A 26,427-nucleotide genomic window follows, 5' to 3' on the forward strand; every position below is an offset into this window, starting at 1 on the left:
CCAGCGCCGATGTCCCTCGGCGCTGGGTCATGCTCCGCCCATGCTCCTCCCCCACTGGCGGGGAAGATCTAATGCGCATGAGTGGCAATGCTTTCCTATGGGAAAAGTCTGATGCTGGAGGTCCATGAGGACGTCCAGCATCCGATAACGGACCAAAAGTTAGTTTGGATTCCGTAAGCTCTCTAGTGGCTGTTAGACAGCCACAGAGGGCAGACTTAGAGCTGCAATGTAAACATTGCAATTCTCTGGAACTGCAATGTTTTACATTGCAGCACTAAGTGCAAAAGGTTCACAGCACCCAGACCACTTCAACTAGCTAAAGTGGTCTGGGTGCCTACAGTGTCCCTTTAATTTATTCCTGCATATTTTGGTTTGATGGCTCCTTGGAAATATACACACACATATATATATACATATATACATATATATATATGTTTTTTTTGTTTGTTTGTTTTTTATATATATATTTTTTAATAAAAAAAAAACAACAATGTCCCTCTAACCATTTCTAACGTGCATATATCACAATTCACAAAAAAGTGCTACTCCTTAGAAATAACACATCTTTTCTCTTTTGCCAAATAAAGATTCTTGCCCTAGAGTAAAATGGCAGCCGTAGCCTCCCTCTCCGCGTTTGATTGGCAATCCGAACCGTCTAGTCTTCCTTCTGATATGGCATTCATCTCTACAGCGCCATCTAGCGGCGGACGATGGGTATGACATGGAATGCGGCCCCGGATGACCGATTGACGTCAAAGAGCGGCAGAGCCGGCGGGAGCAAGTTGTGCATCCTCTGGCTGCACAGTACCGGGTCACCCCTCGCCTTCCATGAGGCTTCCCTGGCGGTAAGAGAGGAGCTTGGCTGAGCCCACTGTAACACTTTAATGTCTCCATAAAAATTGGTGACATCATAGAGAGAGAAAACTTAATGATATTTACTAAAAACTACGCCAATCGTCAGAATGTAATGATATTTTAACCCTTCTGTGCCTGGATCAGTCCTTTGTGAAATTTGCTGTTGGCTAAATCAACCCAGGATGCGTGGACTGCAACTCCCTTAATTCTCAGCCAGCCCCTAGTGCTGCCCGAGAGTGATGCACTCCCAAAGTATTCTCTGCCCAACATATTTGCATTAAAATTAAAATACAGTTAGTTGCTAGTTCATCCAATTTTATTTATGCATGCATTTTTATTATTTTTTTTTTCGCCTAATTGTCATTTCTCATTGATAGAGACTGGATTATTCATCATACTTAGCATGGCAGCAAAATGAAAACTCACAAAGCAGAATTCAGGCTAGAATAGCCAAACTGATTATTTTTTTTTTTTTTTCATAAATATCAGATATTTTAGCCAATATTTTGCCATTCAGATTGCGCTGACTTTTTAAATGGCAGAGTTGACAATTCATTTATCATCCTATGAGGTTGCAACATATATACTAGTTTAAACCGAGGTGCCCAAAAGGTAGATCCCGCAGGACTATATCGCCCATGACACTTTAATATGCTAAGTTAACACTGGGCACCCCGGTTTAAAGTAACACTCAAAAACCATATGGGATAACAGAGTGGAGCTACAAAGAGGAGATCATTTTGCTGCTGGATTCTAGGTTATTTACCATTAAACCTACATTATCTTTTTCAGTACTCTGCAAATGAAACAAATACATTTTCCCTAGTAAACTCATTTTTGAAGCAATATGTTAAAATTCATTAGAACCTTTGAGAGCATGTTTAAAGGGACCTCATGTCTGGGTGCAATATCCCTGCCTTGCTTAACCCCTTAAGGACCAAACTTCTGGAATAAAAGGGAATCATGACATGTCACACATGTCATGTCTCCTTAAGGGGTTAAAGGGAATCTATAGTGCCAGGAAAACAAACTTGTTTTCTAACTCTAACTCTATAGTGCCAGGGGAAAAACTGCAGTAATTACATACTCAGGGTTAAGGGTGATGGGAGTTTGCTGAGAGCGTTAACTGAGTGCTCCCAGCCAGCCGGTCTGGCACTAGCTCGCGTCGCTGTATGGAGCCATCCAGTTTCTCCTTATGGAGAAGATCAGATGCAGCTTGGGTGCCTGGAGGGAACTAGGTAAGTTGTGAAAATGTGCCGGTAAGTGTCTAAAACAATATAGATGAAGGAACAGCGCGCGCACACAAAATAAACCGTTTTAAATCTTACAAGGCTACTTAGTCACATATCATACCAAACAAATATGGGGATTCAGTTACACCCTATGGCCATATTGTGTTAAACTCACCACTAGGTCATAGATCCGCAATATTGGTTGGTCCTAGTTTATTTTTGACATGGGAGACAAACATGCTAACTGCGATAATTACTGATTGAACTGCTTCTAGACTCTCCTCAAATAAAGCTTTCTTGTGGTCACTTCCAAAGGGGTACCCATAAGAAGATAGACACACAAACCTTCTACTTCTGGAGTTATGACAGCAAGGCCTCTGGAATGGCTGTGATTTCCCAGTTAATCCTGGGACTCCAGTTGATTTTGGTGGGGGCACTTCTGAAAGCCCTGCTGTGCTCAACAGCTTGGTCACTTTTACGTCCAAATTTCCTAAAATGAATGAAGCTACTTGAGCAAATTGGCAGAAGCTGTATTTTCCCCACACGTTGTCTTACCACTTCCTGTTGGAGTTGGGAACGGTTTGTGGGAATCAAAGCACAAACTAGCATTTGACATTTTCCAAAAATTGGCGTGAATAACTAGTATATGTATGACCCGAATGACAACGTTTCCTCTTTATTATTATTGTTATAGAATTCTGAATAGTGTAGGAGCTATTTCATATAAACAATAAATATTGACAGTTCCAAAACAATTCAGCATTGTCAGAATAATGCTATAATTCAGACGTAATAATGCTAAATGTTTATAAATTAATTTATATTACATGCACTGAGAAAGGGATTTATGCATCTATATGAAGTTATTTTTAATTTGGTATATGCACCGGTATGTACAGGTATTATAAACCGGGGTATCAAACTGTGCCCAACACTCCTGTAGAATAGTGTTCTTTCCTTTTTAAGTTTACAGGAGTGCATTAACTCTTTGAGTGCAGGGGTTTGGACATAAGTACAGATTACCCAAGTGATGAATTGATCTTGTGCCTCAGTATCGTCATTGCGGTTATTATTCATAGAGCGCCAGTATATTCTGCAGGGCTTTAATTTTACATCAAATATGTATGTATGGAACACAATTAATGTGAATAATATCTAAAAGAATGTGAGAGAAATTAAGACGTTTTGTTATTTTCCAAATTCTGCATGGCACTTTAACTGTGTCCTAATACTGTTAACTTTACTGCAATAAAACGCACACATTTCTATCCTGTGATGTCCCTCGATGCCACCTGTACATGTTTCATGGTGTTCCTGAAAGTTACAGAGTCAAATATAGGCTTGCCCATTTCAGCTTTAACACATTGAATTTTGCCAGATTGATTTGCTGGGCCTATGTTGCCTTTGAGAACATAAGGAAGCCCATTAATAGAAATTATCTTCATCTTGGCATACCAACTGCAAAAGTAGGCAACCCACGGTATTTAAAATGGAGTATGTCCAGTCTCTTTTAGTAGCCACTTAGTCACAAACCAAAGTCAGTGTTCATTTTTCACACAAGAACTGTACTTTCACCTATTGATATTATAGTCGTACGTTATGCTGCTCTAAACCATTAATATTTGTGTTCAGCAATGTCTCATGAGTACAACAGTACTCACTATGTACATGTTTTATGGTGTTTTGGAAAGTTACATAGTTAAATATAGGGCGTGCAAATGAAATTCTCTGGACTTTCTGCCTGGGTTGTCAGGCAAATTCCTCAAAATATAATTATTAAAATCACATAGTTATGTTAAAATTATACATAAATATAGACATAGAATACAATTATATATATATATATATATATATATATATATATATATATATATATATATTATTTAGGGCAGCGGGGCCTGACTCTGAAGATGGCCAGACGTGTTTGAGTGCTCTTAGTTCTTGGAGCTTTTTCCTTTTTAGCCTTAACGGCTGAAACTTACCTAATAGCTGACCAGAATACGCAGCAGATGGCTCTGATACCAGAGAGCTCTGACATGGTTCTGAAACATGTTAAATAGGCGAGAAATGTCACCGTCTGGAATTGCGGCATACAGAGCCTGGCAGATTGTCGTCCGATGTCCCGAATGCGGCTGTGCAGCTCCAGTCTTTTTATTTGTATGCTGGCTGCCGGAAGGATCCAATCGTTAGTGTGTGCTATGCCACCATAACTGCATTAAAGCCATTCTTACGTAGGACACATTGCACTACCTAACAGCGTTAAGTAGTTAATCGGACTTTATTCAAATGAACAAAAGGGGGTGAGGATCTTGCACTGTTAAATGCATTTCTGAGTATTACAACCTTTCTGGTTTGTGCACCTATTATGCCATGATGAGATGTAAGACTTTTTTTCTTTTACCCCAAGATTTTTTTAAAAGAGTGTTATGCTGCATTAGTCATTACCACAACATCTGTTATGGTTTGAGTCAGTGGAACACAGAATATTTAGAGTAACTGGCCACGTAGAGAAACAACAGTCTTAGAAAAGGACTTAAAATTCCATTAGCGTTCTTCAGCATAGTCAGACCAATGCATAAAGTCAGTGGAATTTTGATGTAATTAACAGATACCTTTTATCTGGTCCTAATAGTACTCACCCTGTCTTGCCTTGACGGAAGATGTTAGTGACTTAACAGATGTCCTGTCTGACCCCACTAGATAAAATGAGCCACTCATACCATGTGCATCAGTATGGGCACGAGTGCTCATTGATTAGATCGGTTTAGGTAGGTGCACACCCTACTAGCAACTGGGTAATATTAAACCAAAATTGGATTAGCACACATACAGCAGTTGCAAAATGATGTAATATTGCTTTGTCCTGTTTAGCTTTTTTTACTGAATTTACAGCAGTATGTTAAACGGAGGAACACTTGTTATGTCAAAGTCAGCTTTGTCATTTAGAATCTTTATGAAGCACTATTCTGGCTGTGTTAGAATTCCACAGAATTTCCATTGCATTCAATAGATCAGTGCTCGACAAATCCCAGGCACCATGGCGCCTCGGAATTTTGCCTTGGCGCCTGAGATATTCGAGCCCCTTAACTCCAAGGCTGGCAAGTGGCCAGCCATCAGCAAGCTTGGGGGAATTTGGTAGGAAGGCGGTTTGTTGGTTGGTCGTGGAGGCAGGTGGCTGAGCGAAAAGGAGGAGGGCAACGAGGGAGCTGTGATGTCCTTGCTCTGCTCCCCCGCGCGTCACTTAATAGGGCCGGCATATGATGTCATATGCCGGCCCGGTTACATTAAGCGGCGCTCGGGGGGGCAGAGCAAGAACCTTAACTCCCTCACCGCCAGCAACAATACGCGCAGCCAGACGCCTTCCTACAAAATCCCCCAGCATGCCGCCCGCCTGCACAGTCCCCCAGCCTTTTGCCCACTGGACCCAACTGGTATTAAAACAAGCAATAATGTGTGTGTGTCTGCCATGGGGTGTGTGTGTGTCTGTCTGTCATGATGTGTGCATTTAGGTGGCCAGACCCCTTCCGTTCGCAAACAAATGTTTTTTTTATTCACCCTTTTTCCCCGGCGCGGTGCTAGTCTCCCCTCGACTGGCCCTGCCTCTATGGCTGAGATTATCAAGTTTGGTGATCTCAGCCAATCCAATGTTTTTTCCCCTAGGATTGGCTGCAAAACGCTGCACCAATCAGCATCTCCTCATAGAGATACATTGAATCGATGCATCTCTATGAGGAGCGTTCAGCGCCTCCATGCAAAGAGTGGAGACGCTGAATGTAGGTGCTGCAGACTGTGCAGCACTGACACAGGAAGCACCTCTATTGACCGTCTGAGTGACTGTCACTAGAGGTGTGACTAGGAAAGGCAGTGTTTACATTGAAAAGTCTGCAGGAACAGGCTATAGACACCAGAACCACTACATTATGCTGTAGTGGTCCTGGTAACTATAGTGTCCCTTTAAGAATTGTATTTTTGTCACTGAATTTTAAAGTTTTGTAAGTTTACTTTTTTAGCTGGCTCCTAGATTCAAAGCAAATTTGTCAAGCCCTGCAATAGATATCATGAGACAAAGAAGGGACTACTTTAGCATATAGTGAAGACTGAGTGTGCCAAAACCTGGCAATAGCCAGATTCCACCATCAAGTTTTGCCAAATCCCAGATGCAATCGTATTGACGCCTATGGGAAAATGCATCTTCTTGCACATTGCAATAGCAGTACTAAAGAGAATTCGGCTGTCTTGGAGGATCTTTTATAGACCGCTGTGTTGTACTCTGGCGCGTGTGTAACAGTACAACAGTAAAGGTGACATTAGGTTAGCAAAGCGTGCTTTATTCTCAATGCATCTCTATGAACAAAAGTCCTCATTATTCTGTGTACTCAAACTTCCTTTACACACACACACACACACACACCTAGTTATAGAATGCCGCCTTCAGTAAACCCTATAACTGTTTCTGTAGCAGGCACAGCTTGTTCCGTTACTGTGATTCCTTTGTAGTTCAAAGCACACAAAAGTACAGGATGTTTTCTTTAATTTCCTTCTCTCGATAACAACCTAAATATCTGCTCTTTATTTACATTGAATGCTCATAAAAGCTATTTCTCTTGCACATTACAGCCATGTCAAATGGAAATGAACTAAAAGCCAAACTGTAAAATAGTGATCTAATAGCTGATATATAGCTACACACATATATATATATTCCTCACCTATAAGCTTTATAAATACCAGTAATAAATACAACTTTAAATGTAAAAAGGATACAATACACAATATGCGGGAGAGAAAGTGTTAGCAACCAGTGCTATAAACCACCTGAGTGGGAGCCCCTTATACCACTCTAAAAATCAAAATACAAATACATACAATTGGTGGAACACTTTGGGCGAATCTGTAGGAGAAATATATCACATAGGGTAATATTGTAAAGGAAAACAAACTAATTTATAATCGAGAGTAAATACTCACAAACATGGAGCCAAATAAAATCATAAGGCTCTCATGAGTAGCGCAGGAGGACTCTTTCAGGACGTCCTCAATCCTGCTTCTTGTTGTGTTTGGTGCAGGTAATAGATGAAAGACGACGTCTTTGTGAAAGGACAATTCTTTATTGCACAAGCAAGCACCTATATATAAGTGCTGGTAGTGGTTTAAAATCAGATATCTGGGGTATCTCTGTATGGGTACTGTCTGGGATCAGATCAGACCCAATCATAAAAGTCCCAAAAGGAAAACAAATTAAAAGTCCAATATATAATGTGAAAGTCCAAATGGTACCTTAGGTAACTTCTGTACCAGTGCCGATACGCGTTTCGCCCCTATGGGGGCTTCCTCAGTCGGTGTGGTGTTCTGGGTCCTCTTTGCTTTATATATCTTCTTGTTGGCGTCTATTTCCGGGTTTCTCCTTTCAGCTCATAGCTTCCGGGTTCCGGCGTTGTGCGCACTTGGAACGCAACGTGCGTTCCAAATTGTGCGTCGTTCGCTCCATTTCCGGGTCGCACAGGGTGACGTCATTTTGTTTCGACCCTTGCGTCCCTGGAACGCACGACGTCACAAATGTGCGTTCCAGTGTATCAACAATACTCAAATGGTGTCAACAGATAGAATACATATTGCTATCTCTAATTTTGAACGAAAAAATAGCAGCAACTTTAATTCTTAGAACTGTATTATATAGTGCTCAATTTTGTATGGGAAAAAGTAGTCCCTAGCACATACTGTTACAGCTAACTGGTCTGAATAATAACTACATCCATATAAAACCATATACAGTAAAATACTTAAATAATTGGTATATATATAAAAAATAACGTGTGTTCTAAATTTCAAACTCTCATATGTAAAAATATATATATATATATAAAAATGAATAAAATGGTGAAAAATATGAACAATATAAAGGAATAGTTTAAAAAAAAAAAAAAAAAATAGTTTAAAAAAAGTGGCACAGTTCAAAATCCGAATTAAGACCATGTGGTATTAAAGAGTTAAAGTTAAAGATAAACTTCATTTCCTCCTTTCCTAGTTTGTTAATATAGTCCCCACCTCTCCAATCTTTTTTCACTAATTTGAGGGGACAAAAAAAGAGGTTTTCTGGGTTTTGGTTATGGTGTACCTTGAAGTGGTTAGAGACGCTGTGGGTTTCTAGTCCCTTTTTAATATTCCTAATGTGTTCTGAAACTCTCACATTTACACATCTAATGGTCCTTCCTATGTATATTAAATTACATGGACACTTCAAAAGGTATATGACCCCTTTTGAATAGCAAGTTAGTTGATCCCTAATAGAGAAGGTGGTATTGGTAGATTCTTTCACTTCTGTTATATGTCTTTTTCTACTCTTCGTACTTCTGCAGGCTAGGCAAGATCCACATCCAAAAAAACCTGTTGTTTGATTCATAAAGTGCTTTGGTGCATGGGGTTCCTTACTACTGTGGACTATGGCTTTCTTCAGATTTGTGGCCCCCCTATATATGATCTGAGGTTTTGTAGGTAGCACTTTCTTAAGTATTGGATCGTCTTGTAAGACGTGCCAATACTTTCTAATGGTTCTATTGACTCTTTTGCTGTTGCCATTAAAATTGCATATAAATCGAGCACTCTGCGATGTTTTTTCATAATTTTTCTTTGGTTTGTAGGTCAATAATTGTTCCCTTGGGATTTTTCTCACCTCCTCTATCGCTGTGGTTAGAAGTGAGTCATCGTATCCCTTCTCCAAAAATTGGCTCTTTATCTTTCCTGCTTGACTTAGAAAGTCTTTGTCGCTGGTACAATTCCGTTTAATCCTTAGGAATTGGCCTTTTGGTGCATTGATTAGCCATGGTTTGTGGTGACAACTATTTTGATCAATATATCCATTGGCGTCAACAGGTTTAAAATAGTTTTTGGTCTTAATTAAATTATCTTCTATAAAAATATGAAGATCTAAAAAGTTAATACTTGTTGGACTGTGGGTCGTAGTGAGGATAATTCCCCATTCGTTATTGTTAAGAAAGAGTAAAAATTGTTCTAAAACTTCAATGGAACCATTCCAGATCAAGAGGATGTCATCTATATATCGGCGATAGGACACCAAATTCGCTACCCATGAATGCTTCGAAAAGATATATTCTTCCTCCCAATACGCCATAAAGAGATTTGCGTAACTGGGTGCGAATTTGGTGCCCATCGCCGTACCACGGATCTGTAAATAAAAAGAATCTCTAAACCAGAAGTAGTTATGGGTCAGGATTAGTAAAATCCCTTCTAAAATGTATTCTATTTGGTCGTCTTTAAAATTGGATTTTGTTAAAAAATGCTTGACTGCTTTAAGACCTATTTCATGAGGAATAATACTATATAAGGATGTGACGTCGCTAGTGACCAGATGGTATTGTTCTTCCCATTGAATCGTATTTAGGAGCTGAAGGACGTGAATCGTGTCTTTTAAATGTGCTGTCGTATTGCTCACTAGGGGTTGTAACAGGGTATCGATGTATTCTGAGATTTTTGATGAAATAGAATCAATTCCAGATATTATTGGACGGCCTGGAGGGTGCAGGGGGTTCTTATGGACTTTCGGAAGATAGTAGAAAACTGGGGTTTTGGGGTGCGGGACAGAGAGATATTTACCTTCTTTCTCAGTCAAAATTCCTTTATCAAGCCCCTTCTGTACAAAATTTGCAAATTGTTCTTTAATTTCATTAATTGGATTCGAGGTTAATTTTTGATAAGTTGTGGTGTCGGATAGGATTCTCTCCGATTCCTGTATATACAAAGTCTCGGAGAGAACTACCAGACCCCCACCCTTATCCGCTGGTTTTATAATTAATTCTTTATTGTCTTGAATGTTCTTTAAAATCTTTTTTTCTTTTACAGTCATATTTTGTTGATATCTATTTAATTTCTTAATTTTATTAATATCCTTCATAACCATGGTCTCGAATGTTTTCATCTCATCCGAGACCATGTGTTTGGGGTAGAATTTTGATTTATCTTTTAATTCTGTATGGATATATTCAGTATCTTCGTTTTCTACTACGTTTCCTTCCTTCCCGAAAAAGAACTTTTTCAAACTTAGTTGTCTCATAAACTTATTTAAATCAACAAAAAAATCGAATTTGTTAAGGTCACAACTAGGGGCAAATTTTAATCCTTTTTTCAGGACTTTTATTTCTTCCTCATTAAATACATATTCTGAGAGGTTAAAGATGCCATCCGTATTTACTTCTTCCCTCTTTTTCCCTTGTTCTCTATTTCTTCTTCCTCTGTTTCGTATCCTGTTGATCTTTGGCGTTTGCCCGGAGATTCCCACGATTGTGGTTTCTCTCGCCATTTCAGGTTCTCTATTGTTGGGTCCTTCCGAAAAAAAGAAGAAGTAGAGGTAGAAGGGGTTTCTTGTTGTTCTCTGTGCCTCCTGTTCTCTTCTTCCATTGTTGGAGGTTTCATCATTCTCTGTTTCGGGAGAGATGTTGCTCTTTTTCGATCTCTTTTGTCATCTCTTATAGGGCTATTTCTTATATTTCTTCTTAGACTCTCTCTTGAATTTCTTCCCACCTTTTCTCTCCTTGGATCAGCCTTTATTGGACTCCTGACTACCGTTGTATGGTTATGATGGTTTGATGCATCTCTATAATCCCTTCTGGTGGAGTTCTTTTCTTGGTCTCTCCTGTATGCCAATCTTTGTTCTTGTGGTTCTCTTATCTTGTAAGGGGGTCCTACTCTTTCTTCCTGGTTGTGAGTTTTTACCACATCGCTGTAACTCCTAGCGGTCTGATATGGTCTTGATGTGCCCATTAAGGTTTGTTTCTCTCTTGGTGCTTCTTTTTTCTCACGTCCATAGTACGGATTCTCCTCCCTCTGATGTTTATCATAATGATTCATCCCGAGATACTCTCTTGTTTGTCTTTGTTCTATTCTATCATTATACGTTTTATTCTGTCTTTTTCTTTGTGTTCTTTGGGGAAATCTTATATTTCCGGTCTTATAATCATTGGTATCTCTCATGTATTTTCTTTTTTTTTTTTTAATGTCTATCGTGTTCTTTTCTGCTCTATCTACTTTAGATTTGATTTCTTCTATTAGTTTATTATATGTTTCTGGATTGGTTGTTTCACTTAACTTCTGTTTCCATATAGTGATTTCTGTATCTAGTTGTGTTAAGTTTTCTTCTCTTCTAGACACGATATAACCGATCATGCTAAAAGAGAAACCTTCTAACAGTTTGTTCCAACCATTCATGAAACATTGATCTTCCTTATCAAAGGTTGGATCTTTCTCAAACCTTAGCCCTCGTGGGGTTATTTGTTCTCTAACATATTTCTTCAGGGTCGCTATTTCCCACTGAATTTTCATTTCTCGAATTAATGCTTTTTCAAGATTAATTTTGCATTTATCTGTATTTACATAATTATCGTCTGGTCTGATTTCGTCAGTAGTAGCAAACATATGGTCTATATCTTTCACAGTATAATTTCGATTTTCCAAGAATGCCATATTGCCGTGCCACCCGTGTACTACCCACAATGTGTACAGTAAGGGGATATATACAATAAATGTAAAAAGGATACAATACACAATATGCGGGAGAGAAAGTGTTAGCAACCAGTGCTATAAACCACCTGAGTGGGAGCCCCTTATACCACTCTAAAAATCAAAATACAAATACATACAATTGGTGGAACACTTTGGGCGAATCTGTAGGAGAAATATATCACATAGGGTAATATTGTAAAGGAAAACAACAGGTTTTTTTGGATGTGGATCTTGCCTAGCCTGCAGAAGTACGAAGAGTAGAAAAAGACATATAACAGAAGTGAAAGAATCTACCAATACCACCTTCTCTATTAGGGATCAACTAACTTGCTATTCAAAAGGGGTCATATACCTTTTGAAGTGTCCATGTAATTTAATATACATAGGAAGGACCATTAGATGTGTAAATGTGAGAGTTTCAGAACACATTAGGAATATTAAAAAGGGACTAGAAACCCACAGCGTCTCTAACCACTTCAAGGTACACCATAACCAAAACCCAGAAAACCTCTTTTTTTGTCCCCTCAAATTAGTGAAAAAAGATTGGAGAGGTGGGGACTATATTAACAAACTAGGAAAGGAGGAAATGAAGTTTATCTTTAACTTTAACTCTTTAATACCACATGGTCTTAATTCGGATTTTGAACTGTGCCACTTTTTTTAAACTATTTTTTTTTTTTTTTTTAAACTATTCCTTTATATTGTTCATATTTTTCACCATTTTATTCATTTTTATATATATATATATTTTTACATATGAGAGTTTGAAATTTAGAACACACGTTATTTTTTATATATATACCAATTATTTAAGTATTTTACTGTATATGGTTTTATATGGATGTAGTTATTATTCAGACCAGTTAGCTGTAACAGTATGTGCTAGGGACTACTTTTTCCCATACAAAATTGAGCACTATATAATACAGTTCTAAGAATTAAAGTTGCTGCTATTTTTTCGTTCAAAATTAGAGATAGCAATATGTATTCTATCTGTTGACACCATTTGAGTATTGTTGATACACTGGAACGCACATTTGTGACGTCGTGCGTTCCAGGGACGCAAGGGTCGAAACAAAATGACGTCACCCTGTGCGACCCGGAAATGGAGCGAACGACGCACAATTTGGAACGCACGTTGCGTTCCAAGTGCGCACAACGCCGGAACCCGGAAGCTATGAGCTGAAAGGAGAAACCCGGAAATAGACGCCAACAAGAAGATATATAAAGCAAAGAGGACCCAGAACACCACACCGACTGAGGAAGCCCCCATAGGGGCGAAACGCGTATCGGCACTGGTACAGAAGTTACCTAAGGTACCATTTGGACTTTCACATTATATATTGGACTTTTAATTTGTTTTCCTTTTGGGACTTTTATGATTGGGTCTGATCTGATCCCAGACAGTACCCATACAGAGATACCCCAGATATCTGATTTTAAACCACTACCAGCACTTATATATAGGTGCTTGCTTGTGCAATAAAGAATTGTCCTTTCACAAAGACGTCGTCTTTCATCTATTACCTGCACCAAACACAACAAGAAGCAGGATTGAGGACGTCCTGAAAGAGTCCTCCTGCGCTACTCATGAGAGCCTTATGATTTTATTTGGCTCCATGTTTGTGAGTATTTACTCTCGATTATAAATTAGTTTGTTTTCCTTTACAATATTACCCTATGTGATATATTTCTCCTACAGATTCGCCCAAAGTGTTCCACCAATTGTATGTATTTGTATTTTGATTTTTAGAGTGGTATAAGGGGCTCCCACTCAGGTGGTTTATAGCACTGGTTGCTAACACTTTCTCTCCCGCATATTGTGTATTGTATCCTTTTTACATTTATTGTATATATCCCCTTACTGTACACATTGTGGGTAGTACACGGGTGGCACGGCAATATGGCATTCTTGGAAAATCGAAATTATACTGTGAAAGATATAGACCATATGTTTGCTACTACTGACGAAATCAGACCAGACGATAATTATGTAAATACAGATAAATGCAAAATTAATCTTGAAAAAGCATTAATTCGAGAAATGAAAATTCAGTGGGAAATAGCGACCCTGAAGAAATATGTTAGAGAACAAATAACCCCACGAGGGCTAAGGTTTGAGAAAGATCCAACCTTTGATAAGGAAGATCAATGTTTCATGAATGGTTGGAACAAACTGTTAGAAGGTTTCTCTTTTAGCATGATCGGTTATATCGTGTCTAGAAGAGAAGAAAACTTAACACAACTAGATACAGAAATCACTATATGGAAACAGAAGTTAAGTGAAACAACTAATCCAGAAACATATAATAAACTAATAGAAGAAATCAAATCTAAAGTAGATAGAGCAGAAAAGAACACGATAGACATTAAAAAAAAAAAAAGAAAATACATGAGAGATACCAATGATTATACGACCGGAAATATAAGATTTCCCCAAAGAACACAAAGAAAAAGACAGAATAAAACGTATAATGATAGAATAGAACAAAGACAAACAAGAGAGTATCTCGGGATGAATCATTATGATAAACATCAGAGGGAGGAGAATCCGTACTATGGACGTGAGAAAAAAGAAGCACCAAGAGAGAAACAAACCTTAATGGGCACATCAAGACCATATCAGACCGCTAGGAGTTACAGCGATGTGGTAAAAACTCACAACCAGGAAGAAAGAGTAGGACCCCCTTACAAGATAAGAGAACCACAAGAACAAAGATTGGCATACAGGAGAGACCAAGAAAAGAACTCCACCAGAAGGGATTATAGAGATGCATCAAACCATCATAACCATACAACGGTAGTCAGGAGTCCAATAAAGGCTGATCCAAGGAGAGAAAAGGTGGGAAGAAATTCAAGAGAGAGTCTAAGAAGAAATATAAGAAATAGCCCTATAAGAGATGACAAAAGAGATCGAAAAAGAGCAACATCTCTCCCGAAACAGAGAATGATGAAACCTCCAACAATGGAAGAAGAGAACAGGAGGCACAGAGAACAACAAGAAACCCCTTCTACCTCTACTTCTTCTTTTTTTCGGAAGGACCCAACAATAGAGAACCTGAAATGGCGAGAGAAACCACAATCGTGGGAATCTCCGGGCAAACGCCAAAGATCAACAGGATACGAAACAGAGGAAGAAGAAATAGAGAACAAGGGAAAAAGAGGGAAGAAGTAAATACGGATGGCATCTTTAACCTCTCAGAATATGTATTTAATGAGGAAGAAATAAAAGTCCTGAAAAAAGGATTAAAATTTGCCCCTAGTTGTGACCTTAACAAATTCGATTTTTTTGTTGATTTAAATAAGTTTATGAGACAACTAAGTTTGAAAAAGTTCTTTTTCGGGAAGGAAGGAAACGTAGTAGAAAACGAAGATACTGAATATATCCATACAGAATTAAAAGATAAATCAAAATTCTACCCCAAACACATGGTCTCGGATGAGATGAAAACATTCGAGACCATGGTTATGAAGGATATTAATAAAATTAAGAAATTAAATAGATATCAACAAAATATGACTGTAAAAGAAAAAAAGATTTTAAAGAACATTCAAGACAATAAAGAATTAATTATAAAACCAGCGGATAAGGGTGGGGGTCTGGTAGTTCTCTCCGAGACTTTGTATATACAGGAATCGGAGAGAATCCTATCCGACACCACAACTTATCAAAAATTAACCTCGAATCCAATTAATGAAATTAAAGAACAATTTGCAAATTTTGTACAGAAGGGGCTTGATAAAGGAATTTTGACTGAGAAAGAAGGTAAATATCTCTCTGTCCCGCACCCCAAAACCCCAGTTTTCTACTATCTTCCGAAAGTCCATAAGAACCCCCTGCACCCTCCAGGCCGTCCAATAATATCTGGAATTGATTCTATTTCATCAAAAATCTCAGAATACATCGATACCCTGTTACAACCCCTAGTGAGCAATACGACAGCACATTTAAAAGACACGATTCACGTCCTTCAGCTCCTAAATACGATTCAATGGGAAGAACAATACCATCTGGTCACTAGCGACGTCACATCCTTATATAGTATTATTCCTCATGAAATAGGTCTTAAAGCAGTCAAGCATTTTTTAACAAAATCCAATTTTAAAGACGACCAAATAGAATACATTTTAGAAGGGATTTTACTAATCCTGACCCATAACTACTTCTGGTTTAGAGATTCTTTTTATTTACAGATCCGTGGTACGGCGATGGGCACCAAATTCGCACCCAGTTACGCAAATCTCTTTATGGCGTATTGGGAGGAAGAATATATCTTTTCGAAGCATTCATGGGTAGCGAATTTGGTGTCCTATCGCCGATATATAGATGACATCCTCTTGATCTGGAATGGTTCCATTGAAGTTTTAGAACAATTTTTACTCTTTCTTAACAATAACGAATGGGGAATTATCCTCACTACGACCCACAGTCCAACAAGTATTAACTTTTTAGATCTTCATATTTTTATAGAAGATAATTTAATTAAGACCAAAAACTATTTTAAACCTGTTGACGCCAATGGATATATTGATCAAAATAGTTGTCACCACAAACCATGGCTAATCAATGCACCAAAAGGCCAATTCCTAAGGATTAAACGGAATTGTACCAGCGACAAAGACTTTCTAAGTCAAGCAGGAAAGATAAAGAGCCAATTTTTGGAGAAGGGATACGATGACTCACTTCTAACCACAGCGATAGAGGAGGTGAGAAAAATCCCAAGGGAACAATTATTGACCTACAAACCAAAGAAAAATTATGAAAAAACATCGCAGAGTGCTCGATTTATATGCAATTTTAATGGCAACAGCAAAAGAGTCAATAGAACCATTAGAAAGTATTGGCACGTCTTACAAGACGATCCAATACTTAAGAAAGTGCTACCTACAAAACCTCAGATCATATATAGGGGGGCCACAAATCTGAAGAAAGCCATAGTCCACAGTAGTAAGGAACCCCATGCACCAAAGCACTTTATGAATCAAACAACAGGTTTTTTTGGATGTGGATCTTGCCTAGCCTGCAGAAGTACGAAGAGTAGAAAAAGACATATAACAGAAGTGAAAGAATCTACCAATACCACCTTCTCTATTAGGGATCAACTAACTTGCTATTCAAAAGGGGTCATATACCTTTTGAAGTGTCCATGTAATTTAATATACATAGGAAGGACCATTAGATGTGTAAATGTGAGAGTTTCAGAACACATTAGGAATATTAAAAAGGGACTAGAAACCCACAGCGTCTCTAACCACTTCAAGGTACACCATAACCAAAACCCAGAAAACCTCTTTTTTTGTCCCCTCAAATTAGTGAAAAAAGATTGGAGAGGTGGGGACTATATTAACAAACTAGGAAAGGAGGAAATGAAGTTTATCTTTAACTTTAACTCTTTAATACCACATGGTCTTAATTCGGATTTTGAACTGTGCCACTTTTTTTAAACTATTTTTTTTTTTTTTTTTTAAACTATTCCTTTATATTGTTCATATTTTTCACCATTTTATTCATTTTTATATATATATATATATTTTTACATATGAGAGTTTGAAATTTAGAACACACGTTATTTTTTATATATATACCAATTATTTAAGTATTTTACTGTATATGGTTTTATATGGATGTAGTTATTATTCAGACCAGTTAGCTGTAACAGTATGTGCTAGGGACTACTTTTTCCCATACAAAATTGAGCACTATATAATACAGTTCTAAGAATTAAAGTTGCTGCTATTTTTTCGTTCAAAATTAGAGATAGCAATATGTATTCTATCTGTTGACACCATTTGAGTATTGTTGATACACTGGAACGCACATTTGTGACGTCGTGCGTTCCAGGGACGCAAGGGTCGAAACAAAATGACGTCACCCTGTGCGACCCGGAAATGGAGCGAACGACGCACAATTTGGAACGCACGTTGCGTTCCAAGTGCGCACAACGCCGGAACCCGGAAGCTATGAGCTGAAAGGAGAAACCCGGAAATAGACGCCAACAAGAAGATATATAAAGCAAAGAGGACCCAGAACACCACACCGACTGAGGAAGCCCCCATAGGGGCGAAACGCGTATCGGCACTGGTACAGAAGTTACCTAAGGTACCATTTGGACTTTCACATTATATATTGGACTTTTAATTTGTTTTCCTTTTGGGACTTTTATGATTGGGTCTGATCTGATCCCAGACAGTACCCATACAGAGATACCCCAGATATCTGATTTTAAACCACTACCAGCACTTATATATAGGTGCTTGCTTGTGCAATAAAGAATTGTCCTTTCACAAAGACGTCGTCTTTCATCTATTACCTGCACCAAACACAACAAGAAGCAGGATTGAGGACGTCCTGAAAGAGTCCTCCTGCGCTACTCATGAGAGCCTTATGATTTTATTTGGCTCCATGTTTGTGAGTATTTACTCTCGATTATAAATTAGTTTGTTTTCCTTTACAATATTACCCTATGTGATATATTTCTCCTACAGATTCGCCCAAAGTGTTCCACCAATTGTATGTATTTGTATTTTGATAAATACAACTTTAGTTTGGCTATGTAAAGGGACACTATAGGCACTATATTGCCTCTAGTGGTTGTCTAATTCCTGCTTGCTAGGCGACTTTTGGTTGCCTAGCTGATGCTGGACTTCCTCAAGCTCTGCATGGGGACATCCAGTGTCAGTTAAAGCCAAATAAGAAAGTCTTGTAGAAATGCTTTCTTATAGGGAGGGCGTCGGATGATGTCAGAAGAGGTGGAGCGCCAACTCAGTGCCGAGGGAGGTCGGCGCTGTTATTTGGGCGAGTACAGAAAGGGTTTATTAATAGAGGGAACTATAGTAGGATTTGTATTCCTTACATTATAGTATCCCTTCCCTTTAACCCCTTAAGGACCAATCTTCTGGCATAAAAGGGAATCATGACTTGTCACATGTCATGTGTCCTTAAGGGGTTAAAGGAACACTAAAGGGTCAGGAACACAAATGTGTATTCCTGACCCTACAGTGTTTAAATCACTATCTAGCCCCCCTGACCTCCCCTTGCTACCCTAAATCTAATAAAATCTTACATTTATTCCAGTCCGCCAGCGCTCCTTGGATGACCTCATCAGAAGTGATGATCTCAGCCAATCACATAGAATTCCCATAGGAAAGGATTGGATTGGCTGAGATAGTCAATTCTCATGATCTCCACCAAGGAGGTGAGGTGGTGCCAAATGCCTCTGTGGCCAATCAGCATCTCCTCCCAAAGATGCACAAAGCTATAGTAATCGTTGACTATGGTGTCCCTTTAAGCATATATTTTGTAGGTTGGTTTTCACGTCAATACAATTGAATGTTAAGTGAATAATCCATACTGTGTTAATAACTCAGTGCTGTCTCCCAAGAGTTAAAATATCTGTGACTTTACCAATATAAAATGTCTGTAGCACCCTTTAAAGGGTTACTGCAACCCTGTTTTGACAGTCTTTGTATTTAATAGTAATTATCTTATTAGGCCTTTGTCACTGATCACACCCTCCCTGCCTTGAATCCAGCCGTGGACCAAGTTCTCCCTGATCCGTCCAAGTCTTCTCTGTCATCACGTCTCATCAGCCTCTTTTGGTCTGTGGTCCAATCAAATGCTTCTCATAGAGAAGCAGCGCTGGACCTTGGATTTTTTGCTGGGTGAGCGCCTTAAGGACACCAATCAGCTTTGTCTGATGGAGAAGCATTGAATCCAATGCTTTTCAATCAGAAATGGTGAACGCTGCACTGTGCATGAGTGCTGTGTGCATTCACGAGCATCGACATGAGCGGAGTGACAACTGAGCTGAAACACTGCACATACAAACCGCTTGCACCATGACCACTTTGCAGCAGTGGTCATAGTGGTTGGAGTAACCATTTAATAAAGTAGTAAACTAAAAGAGAATTTCAATTTGGCCTGTTGTTCACATTAAAGAGGCAGCACTAAATTTCTCTGTTTCAGTAGAACACCAAAAAAAAGCTAAAGGCCATATTCTCCCTGATCCCTCTCCTCCTTCACTGAAGGGATGTTAGTGCTGGCAAATATGTACACAATTGACTTTAGGCAGCCTGGAACTTTGATTCCAAGTGGCTAATGTCACGGCCGGAAATGGAGTCACACTTCCAACAGCAGAGGGGTTAATCTCCGTATTAACAGGGTTTTATAGCGAAATTCTGCACATACAGAGTCCAGGCACCATGACCACTTCAAATCAGTAAAATGATCGTGGTGCTTGGTGTAAGCCTTTAATGAACCAGCTTCTTTACCTGCTTGTTTTATTTATATTTTTCTTCATCAACAAAATTAGTACCAATCAACTGATTAATAATAACCTGTATACTTAGTATTCGCTTAAATATGTGTGTCTTTTTGATAACATAAGTAAAGTGCATGCGTTTTACAACATATTCAGTTGTGCCTACTCTTTGCTTAATTTGTTCTAACTGATTGTCATAATTATTAGTATTTTTATTTTTTTTATCCAGAAAACTTGAAATTTCACTGGGGCAAGATGAAGAACGAAATCTCAGCTGTGGTTTTTTTTCTATCAAGACTTATCCAAAAGAATGAAAAGCTAATAAAAGAAGACATTGAGATGTTTTCAGACGAACTGACCCGAATACTGCACGGGAAGTATGTCAATCACTGGTACCCAGAAACCCCAACTAGAGGACAGGCATATCGGTGAGTATTGGAAATTCCAATGGGATAATTGTCTCAAATGTACCCCAATAATGTGCTCTATAGCAGTGTTCCCCAACCCCCGGGCCGCGGACCGGTACCGGTCCGTGGATTAAACGGTACCGGGCCGCCCGGATCCGGGGGGGGGGGGGGGGGCAACAGGGCAATTGTGCCGGCAGGGGAGGGAGTGAGAGAGGACCCGGGAGCTCTTACCTGCAGCTCCTCCGGGTCCTCCTCTCGTGAGATTTAGAGCGTTGCCGCGGTAACCACGGCAACGCTCCAAATCTCGCAAAAGTGAACTCTAGCCCTGTAACTGGGCTAGAGTTCATCTCACCACCGCTGGGACCACCAGGGATTCCCCACCGGACCACCAGGGACTAAGAAATGTCCCCCCTCCTCCCAGTAAAGGTAAGAAGGGAGGGGGGACATAAATATATTTATTTTAATACAATTAAAAAAAGAAAAAGCCTCCTTACCCCCCATACACACACTGCCCCCATGCACACACTACACACATTGCCCCACAAACACTGCCCCCATGCACACACTACACACATTGCCCCACAAACACTGCCCCCATACACACACTGCACACACTGCCCCCATGCACACACTACACACATTGCCCCACAAACACTGCCCCATACACACACTGTCCCCATGCACACACTACACACACTGCCCCACAAACACTGCCCCCATACACACACTACACACACTGCCCCCATACACACACTGCCCCATACACACACTGCCCCACAAACACTTCCCCCATACACACACTGCACACACCGCCCCACAAACACTGCCCCCATGCACACACTACACGCACTACACACACTGCCCCCATTTTTATTTACTCTCACATGAACATGCTATATACATTCAGTCTGCGTATGTGTGGGACCCTGAACCAACAATTTTGAGTCTGTCTTTATGTGACTGTGTTTGTGATTTTCTGACTATGTATGTGTCTGTGTGTTTTTTTAATATATGTGACTGGTTTTATTTTTGGCTTATTAAATCAAAACAAGCGGGCCACGGAAAAATTATCAAACGTTTACCGGTCCGCGGCGATAAAAAGGTTGGGGAGCACTGCTCTATAGTATCAAAACCTTGTTTGTTTCCTCTGGTCTCTTGATCTTGGGTTCTTCCATGAATTTTTTGCTCTGTTTGTTTCCCTTGATCTGTGTTGCTCTGACTTTTATATTGACATTTAATTCACATATTGCCTATGCATAGCCTTCTTTATGGCTGGTTATAATTCACTGATACTACTAGACTAAAGTAAGTAAATTTAGGGTGAATTTTAAAGGAACACTATAGTCACCTAAACAACTTTAGCTTAATGAAGCAGAACCAAAGTGAGTACTTTCGTCACAGTATCGGTTTGTTAGCTCGGTAGTAAAACAAATGTATATGGCATTTGGTGTTACATGTCTGTCCATTTGTGTTACATATCTGATGTTATCCTAACTAAACATGAATTATTATTACTAGTTATCTGTAAACACAATTTAAAACTTTATTTTTAAAGGGACATTATAGTCACCAAAACAACTTTAGTTTAATGAAGCAGTTGTTGTGTATAGATCATGCTTCTCAGGTTTCACTGCTCAATTTACTGCCATTTAGGAGTTAAATCACTTTGTTTATGTTTATGCAGCCCTAGCCACACCTCCCCTGGCTATGATTGACACAGCCTGCATGAAAAAAAAAAAAACTGGTTTCACTTTCAATCAGATGTAATTTACCTTAAACAATTTTATCTCTTGCTCTGTAAATTAAACTTTAATCACATACAGGAGACTCTTGCAGGGTCTAGCAAGCTATTAACATAGCAGGGGATAAGAAAATCTTAATTAAACAGAACTTGCAATAAAGAAAGCCTAAATAGGTCTCTCTTTACAGGAAGTGTTTATGGAAGGCTGTGCAAGTCACATGCAGGGAGGTGTGACTAGGGTTAATAAACAAAGTGATTTAACTCCTAAATGGCATATAATTGAGCATTGAGACTGCAGAGGCATGAACTATACACCAAAACTGTCTCTTTAAGGAAAATATGAATTTTATTACGAACCACTTTGCACCATTGTTAAAATGTAGTTACTTTGTTTAGGTGTATCCGTGTGAACAAGTTTCACGGTATTGATCCTGATCTCCTGAAAGCCTGTATGGTCAGTGGTCTGGTGTACGAGGACCTGGGCTTACCTAGAGAAATAACCTTGTGGGTCGATCCATGGGAAGTCTGCTGCAGGTTAGTAACAAGAAACTGGCCTTCCTGATCTCCTTAATGGGGCCTGTACTGGGATACTATTGATAGACCAAGCTACTGTACATTGTGACAACAACATACAGGGTTATTTACTAAACTGAGAATTGTCAGGAATTCAAACCAGGACAATTCTCCACTTTAGATAGCTTTATTGAGTTTCGATGGAGCTTTTTGCTAGTACTTGAGATTGAACTTAGGGGTAGTTACCAGCAGGTGGTGCTGTTGCATAAACTCTGTAAACATAGACCTAAAAAATATAGACTTTGGTAAAGTTATTTGTTCTGGTTTCCATGGGGATATAGTCATTTTTACTTTATTTTACACTGTTGCAATGCAGTGAGCTGTAAGCACTTGTTAGTTTTGTGCAAATATTTCCTCTGAACATTGTAAATTAGGAGGCACAAGCAATGTACTAAAATTACTTTTTGTGTGTGTGTGTGTGTAAAAAAGAAAAAAAACTATTATTTTGCCATATTTAAGGTGTACAGAGTCAATTTATATTCTGAACGGAATATTTTAGCTCAAAATAGCGAAATAGAAAATTGTCAAATTCTGCGTTTTTTGTTATAAACATGATTCAAGGAATAACGCCCATCTGTGCTGTTTACCAGGTACGGTGAGCATAGCCACCCTTTCACCGTAGCCTGTTTTGAAAGTGAAGACGACAGTCAGGCCGAAGTGTCCCAGAAAGTTAGCCAGGCTATGGATAATGTGACGTCCGATTATCACTCCGGGTCTTCTTCAGATGATGAAGTTTACATCAGTCGTAGAAAGACTTCACCAATGATGGTGGCTTCTGATAGACAGAATATTTACCAGGTATTTTAAAATGTGCTTTACATAGTGAACTCCGAGCTTTGTCCGTACGAAAGCGTATGCTACTATTGCAACTGGCAGAATAACTCATGATATCCTCAGCCTATTGGCTTACAAAACACATTACAAAAATATGTTTGGCCAGAAAAAGGTGATACATTGTTGAGTTTAATTAAATGTGAATTAAAACGTTTAAAAATAAATTTTTAACACCACTTTTTTGGGGTGCATGCAATATTTCCGACGCAGAAATACAGGTGATCTCACGGATCGATTTGTTGCCCTTACATCTCTTCACAGGACAGATAGCACTAAAACAAAAAGGGTTAATATGCTTAACATGGCCCTTTCCCATGTCCCTGTAAAAGCTAGCTTAACCATGTCCCAACTATTTTCCTGTTCTCAGAAAAGACTAGCTAGTTAGCACCTTGCTTCCTTTTTTTATTATTTTAAAAATCATAAGGTGTTCTTACACAGCAGCATCGGACCCAGAATAATTTAGGGACATACCTGAAATCAATGTTTAATGGGGCACTCCAGTAAGCAGAACAACTTCATCTAAATGAAAAATGTACCTTTCTTTTCAAGCCAGAGAGCATCAGATGACTGCATTCAGGCAATCAGCTGGGCGGCTGCCCAGTGGCACTCCGTGCTTCCTGAAACTGAGATTCAGAAGCCGGGTTCCGCTTGGGGGACTGGGGATCGGCAGTGGAGGCTTGCTTTAGGGTTAAACCATTCAAGAATGGTTTAACCCCTTAAGGTAGGAGTGTGCCGGCGGCCTCTTTGCACCATAACTACTTTTATTTAGAAGAAGTTATGGTGCCTAAACTGTCCCTTTTAAGGCAGACCTCCCAACAGTCCCAATTTAGTTCCCTGGTGTCCTGCATCCTTGGGTGGCACAGCACAGAAACATCATTCGAAATGTTCATGCTGTGAACAGGCACTAGGACCTTCTCTGCATGGTCCTATATGGAGGGGTTGGCATCACTGGTTTACAACCCCCTCAAGGCTGCCTGCCTTGTCCTGGTATCATACCTTCCAATGTTGGAAGGTACACAAACAAGTACTCCAATACTTGGCACTCTAAATTAAAGGGTTATTTAAAACACCATGACCATTACTGCATGTTGTGGTGGACTGCAGTTATCCATGATACCATAACCACTGCAGTTCACTCTAGTGGTTATGGTACATAGAGCACCTCTTTAATTTAGAGTACTATGGCAACAGCTTGGATTTTTTTCATTCATTTATTTACTTATTTTTGCTTACACACATAGCATTCAAATAGTGATGTCTAAGTAAATATACATTTATAGTCATTCATGCTAACACTAGATTTTACTACTTGTATTTGTATGTACACCTGTCTAAGTGTCTTATTAGTTTGGTTTCAAGATAATAAATCCTAATCCGTATAATCAATATAATTTTTCCAAGATTTAAAAAAAAAAATGTGTGTGTGTGTGTGTGTGTGTGTATGTATATGTATGTATGTATGTATATGTGTATATATAAAACCAGCTTTTTCAAAAGTTTATATCTGCTGGCATATGTTATTTTGAGAATGCAAACCAAGTATTTCTGCACACAGGAACCACAGGAATATGTGCTGCAACCCATGTCTTTCATGAACAAGTACCCAAAGAAAAAACATGGCTTTCACTACCACCAACAGCCTCGTTTTCTGTCCAACTATCAGTCACAGGGGAGAAGCAACAAGGTGTACGGACAAATCACATGGCTCCCACCAGCGGTATCAAATGAAAGGAACCAGTGGACTAATGTACATCTTTTGACTACTGCCCACCAGTGCTTGGTTTAAACAATTTATGTGATGGAGCACTGTTAGAAGTACGTCAAAATTTCAAAAAAAGGACCAAATTATGTAAGCATCCTTGTCTCCTAGATTGGTAATATATATATTTTTATTTATATTCAACTTCTTTGCACTCTGTCTAACAGTAAAAGTTTTATAACACTTTGGTAGCGTTTCTAGTTAAGTGCCTAAGTATTTTAATAATGGAAGTGTATTTATATTTCGTGGCTCGCACAGGATTGGGTTAAATTAAAGTTCAATTGCCATCATTTAAAGTGTTTTTTTTTTTTCCTATATCAAAATATATTTATTTACAATTTAGTTCATATTTTATCATATAATAGATGGGCACATTTACACTTTTATTACAATGAAAAATAGGGTTTGAATATATATATAGATATTTTTTGGAATTGGGTGTTTTGTTGTTAACCAGCTGTCCTTGTTAGGATGTTGACAAAATGTGTTCATCATAAGTTGTTAGTTCTTGAACTGTTTGTTTCATAAAACTTATAAAACTGCATACATGTTCTGAATATATATGTGTTGTCTCTGTTTGTACTGGCTTATGTTTAAAGTCTGAATGTTGGGACGTACATATGATATGGAAAAATAATTGGAGTAAGTAAAGATTTAAAGAAACACTATAGCGTTAGGAATTCAAACGTGTTCCCCTACCTATATAGGTGTTTGTCCCAGGTAATATTTACTTACCTTGCAACCCGTGGCACTCTGGTCTCCATGCTTCTGCTCCGCCTGCCTGGCTGAGATGATCATCAGTCGTAATGATCTCAGCCTATCCAATGCTTTCCATAGGGAAGCATTGGGAGCCTTGTACACTTGCGCGGCAAAACTAGTACACTGCACCAATCAAATGTTCTCTAGGAGGAGATTTGATCTATAACAGAGTTGACTTGGTGATAGCTGTGAAACACCTTCTAGTGGCTGTCTTCCTGACTTCCCCTAGAGGCATCAAATGGAAGAGAAGAAATATCCAGGCACACTTGAGGTTTCTTCTAAAAAGCTGTCTTTTTAATTGAAACAAAAAGGGGAGACAACGTTTCGCCTCCTCTCTGAGCAATTATCAACTTGATAAAGGCTCAGAGAGGAGCCGAAACATCGTCTCCACTTTCTTTTTTCAAATAAAAAAAAAACTTCCTTTTAGAAGAAACCTCAAGTGTGCCTTGATAGGGGGCGGGGCCTGACTGCCGAGCAGACTGGTCGCACTCCA

At 38.9% G+C, this 26,427-nt stretch overlaps 1 protein-coding gene across 1 annotated transcript; it reads left to right on the plus strand.

Moving 5' to 3' along the window:
- Positions 1-768: 768 nt before the first annotated feature.
- On the plus strand, positions 769-25,480 carry BTG3 (BTG anti-proliferation factor 3). The gene is made up of 5 exons (XM_063443066.1): positions 769-845; positions 20,091-20,289; positions 22,406-22,543; positions 23,173-23,380; positions 24,972-25,480. Exons 2-5 carry the CDS (start codon positions 20,117-20,119, stop codon positions 25,200-25,202), a joined length of 750 nt encoding a protein of 249 aa, XP_063299136.1. The 5' UTR covers positions 769-845; positions 20,091-20,116; the 3' UTR covers positions 25,203-25,480.
- Positions 25,481-26,427: the final 947 nt, after the last annotated feature.

This window comes from Pelobates fuscus, chromosome 1, assembly GCF_036172605.1.
Source record: "Pelobates fuscus isolate aPelFus1 chromosome 1, aPelFus1.pri, whole genome shotgun sequence".
Classification (NCBI taxonomy): domain Eukaryota; kingdom Metazoa; phylum Chordata; class Amphibia; order Anura; family Pelobatidae; genus Pelobates; species Pelobates fuscus.